Source organism: Microtus ochrogaster, linkage group LG2, assembly GCF_000317375.1.
Source record: "Microtus ochrogaster isolate Prairie Vole_2 linkage group LG2, MicOch1.0, whole genome shotgun sequence".
Taxonomy (NCBI): domain Eukaryota; kingdom Metazoa; phylum Chordata; class Mammalia; order Rodentia; family Cricetidae; genus Microtus; species Microtus ochrogaster.
Window position 1 is genome coordinate 52,439,395 of NC_022028.1, and position 5,546 is coordinate 52,444,940.

At 55.0% G+C, this 5,546-nt stretch overlaps 2 protein-coding genes across 7 annotated transcripts in view; one reads left to right on the forward strand and one right to left on the reverse strand.

The window, feature by feature from the left end:
* Nucleotides 1-3,538, reverse strand: part of Anks1a (ankyrin repeat and sterile alpha motif domain containing 1A) — a 159,251-nt gene extending 155,713 nt beyond the window's left edge. For all 5 annotated transcript variants that reach the window (XM_013351202.2, XM_026785430.1, XM_026785431.1 and 2 more), the window contains exon 1: nt 3,238-3,538. In XM_013351202.2, coding sequence (XP_013206656.2) covers nt 3,238-3,419 — 182 coding nt within the window. In that variant the 5' untranslated portion in view covers nt 3,420-3,538. The remainder of the gene's footprint in view (nt 1-3,237) is intronic.
* A 118-nt stretch (nt 3,539-3,656) lies between these two features.
* The window catches only part of Taf11 (TATA-box binding protein associated factor 11), an 8,928-nt gene continuing 7,038 nt past the window's right edge, over nt 3,657-5,546 (forward strand). For both annotated transcript variants that reach the window (XM_005360368.2, XM_026785814.1), the window contains exons 1-2: nt 3,657-3,791; nt 4,414-5,194. In XM_005360368.2, coding sequence (XP_005360425.1) covers nt 5,024-5,194 — 171 coding nt within the window. In that variant the 5' untranslated portion in view covers nt 3,657-3,791; nt 4,414-5,023. The remainder of the gene's footprint in view (nt 3,792-4,413; nt 5,195-5,546) is intronic.

A 5,546-nucleotide genomic window follows, 5' to 3' on the forward strand; every position in this document is an offset into this window, starting at 1 on the left:
TCCACATATGTATACACGCAGCCCCATGAACACACACACACACACACACACACACACACACAAAGAATACATACAAAACCTTTGTGGAATGCACGGGGTGGGGGGGTCACAAATACATGAGGAAACAAACACCGTATCCACTGCAGCCACAAGCTCCTTAAACTGCCAGAGGAAGGAAGGCTGCAGTCACGGCACCTAGGAGCAAGGAAAGATATGCCTGCTGATACAAGTCAAGACGCCAAACTAGGAGTCCGCAGCTTCCAATAACAGCTCAGGGTTCCCGGCAAGAAAGAGGCTGGATACCGAGGGACGCACCTCTGCCATCTCCAAACCTGCAGGGGGACATGCTGACCTAGTGGTTATTTAAACGCATGGCCTCAACCTCTTTCAGTAGGTGAACCAGCTACCCTAATTAATGACACACCTAGTGTAACAAGGGCCTAAACGTCCTCCCTGTCTCTAAAAGCCACAAAGTGGAGATTAGGAAGCTCTGGACATCTGTGGCCTCTACTACTCACAGGAGCCAATGAGAGCCCAGCAGCTCTGTGACTCTAGGGAAGGGAGACACCACGCATGCTTGACATGGCAGAAACTGGAAACATCGGCAGGAAACCCAAAGCAAAACCACTGCGCTCGACAGACCTCACTGTCCTGTTCAACGGACACGGCAGCTAGCTCTCAGCAACGTCTCATGGGGTCTGAGGGAACACCAGCAGGAACCTGACTGTATGTGAGGGCCGAAGTCTGTACTCCAGCAGAGTCGTCTGGGGGCCAGGGCGCTCCTGGCAAATCTCCAAGTACGACCTCATCGGTTCATTAGAGGGACCTCCAAACCTGCGGAGTTTCCCCTACCTCTCAACACCAAAACTGCAGGATGACAAAACTGCAGGTGAAATTAAAAACAAGCCTGCTGGTGCACACTGTTAATCCCAGTTCTTGGGGTGCAGAGGCAGGCAGACTTCTGCTTGCTAAAGGTCACTCTGGCCTACATAGCGAGTTCCAGGGCAGCCACGGCTACACAGTGAGAAGGAGGAGGAGGAGGAGGAGGAGGAGGAGGAGAAGAAGGAGAAAGGGAGGAAGGGACAGAGGGAGGGAAAGAAAGATAAAATGCACCCAATGTTTACTTGCTGAGCACCTGTGTACTGGCTACTTTCATGCCAACTTGACACAAACTAGAGGCATCTGAAAGAAGGGAGCCTCGACTGAGAAAATAAGATCTGACCGGAGGGTATTTTCATAATTAGTGATTGATGAGGGAAGGACCAGCCCCTTTTGGGTGGTACCACCCCTGGGCTGGTGGTCCTGGGTTCTGTAAAAAATCAGGCTGAGCAAGCCATGATGAGCAAGCCAGTAAGCAGCCCCTCCATGTCATCTGCATCGGCTCCTGCCTCCAGGTTCCTGTCCTGTGTGAGTTCCTGTCCTGACTCCCTTGGGTGATGACTAGGATGTGGAAGGTCAGCCAGATAAACCCTGCCCTCCCCGGGCAGCCTTTGTCACGGTGTCTCATGGCAGCAGTAGTAGCCCTAACTCGGACAACCTGTTCTCTGTCCCCAGGCACTAATGTGGGGACTGAGAACCTCCGTGTGAGGAAGACTGTCGATAGGAAAGGCAACAGGCGACAGGCGACAGTGCACCAGTCCATTCTTATCTACCTTTAAGGGGCCCAACTACTCAAGATCCCAAGCAGGACCTTCTCGGGGCAGCCCACAAACACCAAGTAAGTCTCCTTTCCGTGCCTGTGAGCAGGGTGTGCTTACCTGGAACACTCTCACTATACATGGCGGATCAACGTCAGCCGAAGTACACTGTCCCTGAGGTTCAGACTTCCAAACTATCACTAGTCTGAAGCACCAGCCGCTGACAGTGAGGACCACCACCAATTTATTTAGAGACGGATGATCCCCTGAGGAGACAGCTCAGTCCGTAAAGAGCAAACAGGAGCCCCTGGATTTGAACCCTAGCACCCATGTTTAAAGGAAGGGGAGGAAAGTCAACATGGCTGTATGTGCCTGTAACCTTAGTACTGGGAGGGTAGGGACGGGGGAATCCCTGGGACTTGCTGGCCAGCCAATCTAGCACAATCAGCAAACTCCAGATTTGGTGAGGGACACAGTCTCAAAGAGAGAAGATGGAGAGCAATTGAGGAAGACACCAAGGTCAACTTCTAGCCTCCATCACGCACACAACAATCATTCTCCAATCAGGACTTCTATCTATTCAACAAATTTTGCCAACTACTATGAGCCAGTATTGTTCAAGGGGCCGGGGAAATCGCAGCCAACAGAATGGGGTTTTTCCTCCCCAAAGGAAGGGGAGGGGTCTTCTGGAATGCTTCTTAAAATCTCCCTGAGAAGATGTAAGTCGGTACTCAGTACTGGATACCTGACTGTTTCGTAGAGCCTTGGGTTTCTTGGGTCCAAGCTCTCCAAGCTCACTCAAACCGAAGGTACACAAACTAATAGGGAACAGAAGCCAACGAAGCCACTGCTAAATGAACTTCCACTTCTTGAAAACCTCAAAAGAACAAGGAAGGAAAAGAAACTGCTACGAAAGCACGGCTGAACCAACACATTTCATGCACTCTGACAAAGCGTTCCAAACCCCTGGTAAGCGACAAAGAGTGACGACCCACCCTTGCAGCCCCGGATTCAAGTGTCTAACAGGTCTCAGAAAGTTGAACGCACCTCGATTTCCTAAACAAGGCTTTCCCAACCTTGAAAATGAGCAGACGCCACTTGGACGAACCCAGCTAGGGTGACTACAAGGAAATTGACGACAAATAGAGCTTCAAGCCCGAGAGGCTCAAAGACTGAACACCTCGTGCGCGATAAATGCTAAAGCAATTTTAAAAACAAACAAAAGCCGGGTCCCGCACAGCCCGGTGGAACGTTCCAAGTTCCAGGGAGAAGGAAATGAGGGGAATGTGCTCCAGGGGAGTCGCGAGGCTCTGCGCGACGTGGAAGCTCCTGCAGGATGTGAGAGGGATTCCGCGAATTCGGGCTGCTCCGAAGTCGCTTTTGTGAGACGCGACAGCTGGCACCCCACGGCGGGCGAGGGTGACGCCGGATTGTGCCATGCGGCGCGGGCTGCCACCTGGGCACTCCCCCCTTTCTCCGCAGCGCCGACGCCAGACCCTGGCCTGCGCCGCGCGCGCCCCTGGAGCCGCGACCTCTCGAGGGAGCCCGCGCCGTCCAGGCTGCGAGCCCCGCCGCCCCGAGCCGCCCCGCACGCACTCACCTCAGCAGACTGGAGAGCGGGTGGCTGGAAGAGCCCAGGCCGCCGCCCCCGGAGCCGCCGCCGCCGCCGGAGCCGCCGCTGCCGCCGAAGCCGGAGGAGAGCCGCTTCCCGGACAGCAGCTTCTCCACGGCCGGGAGGTGCCCGGTGCGGGCCGCCTCTAGCAGCTCCTGCTCCTTCCCCATCCCCAGGGCCGCCGCTCCTCGGACCCCCACCCGGGGCCACGCAGAGCCTGCTGCGGCTCCCAAACTTTCCGTCTCCGGGCAACGCACCCCTCAAACCGGCCGGGGACGCCACCCCCTCTCCTCCCCCGCCTCCTTGGCCTCCCCCCCCGCGTCGCGTCACTTCCGGGATCCGGCGTCACGCGTCACCGCGCCCCCGCGACCCGCCTCCTTGCCCACCTAGTGGGCGGGGCTCCGGCCGCCGTGCAGGTGACTGAGCCGAGCGGAGCCCTGCGGAGATGGGGTCCATCCCAGCGCGCTCTCCCTTTCAACAAGTCCGAGAGAACACGCGCGGCACACCGGTGGGAGCCTCCTGTCGTGCTCGCCTTCCCAAAGGTTTGGAACCTCGTGCGACTGGAAATATGACAATTTGTTCAGGCACTGTAGAAGCCAGAGAAATTTGGTAACACGCACCTGTGTTTCCAATTACATTCAAGACTCATAGATTAAGTACAGAATAGGGGCGGAGACCTAGAACCAGACGTGAAAAATCCAGTCCTCTGGTGCCTCCTTGAGGAAAGACCGTAGAGCTTTAAAATAGCTGCGATCCCAGCACTCGGGAGGCTGAAACGGTGTGCCTCTGTGAGCTTAAGGTCGGCCTGGTCTACATAGCAAGTTCCAGGCCAGCCAAGGCTACATAGTGAGACTCTGTCTCAAAAAAAAAGGGGGGGGGGGGAGTGGGGAACGGGAGTGGCCAGGTGTGATGCCCATCACCCACATGGCGCCTCACAACAGTCTGTAACTCCAGGTCCAGCGGATCCGACACCCTTTTCTGGCCTCCCAGGATACCATGATCGCATGTGGTGCACAGACATACATGCAGTCAAAACACCATACACATGAAAAAATTTAAAAGAAAAAATGTTTTCCTCGCGCTCCATCCTAAACAGCTTCAGTGGAACGGTCAGAAGAACTCCCTCTTAGTTGGTGTGAAATTAACCAAACTTTTTTTTTTTAGGTCATATTTGGACGACCAGTCCCGATTTTGAGTATTGATGGAGTGGAAAAAAGTGTAGTCGGGAAGGGGCCACTAACTCGAGGTGACGGATAACTGAGGCGTTCAATGAGAGCATTGGAAATGCTGCTGGATTGGAGATGCTTGCGGAACAGAGGGGAAACCCTAGCAATTCCCTGGTGAACACAAGCCCGTAGTCTCTGATCTTTCGAAAAATACAAGGCTGGATCCCTGCTGGAAGCTGTTCAGCCCTAGGCAAGCGGCGGGACTGCGTTTTCTCCCTGACTTTGCTCAAGTCAAAGAAAGATTAGGTGGCATCCAGGAAGGAGAAAAAAAAGAAGTCTCTCCGCAAACGAATGCACGCTCTTTCAAAAACGCTTCTTCCCTAAAGCGGAGGATCCACGCTTATAAAATTCATTTCTCCTGAAAACAAACACGGTTTAAAGGAATCTCTTGGGCCAGCAACGCACTTGTGGAAATGACCCATACGAGGAGCCGTGGGTGACGTCATCACGGCGCGACCGCCGTAAGCCCTGGCTCCGCCGCTCAGCTCGCAGTCTCTCACTCCTTCAACTGGCTGTCCTGCCGTGGCCTGTGTCCCGCTTCTGCGGCGATGGACAACCCTGGGGAGTCGCTCACAGACAAAGGCGGAGAGCCAGCGGAGTCAGAGGACATGAGGACCACTCCTGGGATCCCGGCGACCGCCGACACTGAGGGAATCCCGGAGGAAACCGACGGAGATGGAGACGCGGACTTGAAAGAAGCGGCGGCGGAGGAAAGCGAGGTAGGTGCCAGTTGTGGATCAGGCTGGAGGAGCACCCGGGTTGCTTCCTGGCTTCCGTAGCTAGAGCTGGAACTCACCGCGAGTCACTGTGTGTCTTCAACCTTGAGGGGCTGGGAGCAGGGAGGACGAGGACCTGTCGGTGCTGCTTCGGTCCGCCCCTACCTTCGTAGTGCATTGAACCAGTGTCTTGGATGCTAAATTCCAGAAGCCTCGAAAGGCCACCAAAACCATGGACTGTGCCACTTCAAAAGCTAAGCATTGTTGCCTAGTTGAACCTCAGCGTTCTTTAGGTTCCATTTCTGCAGATAAAATTTCGGAGCTTTTAGGCCGGGCGATGGTGGCGCACGCCTTT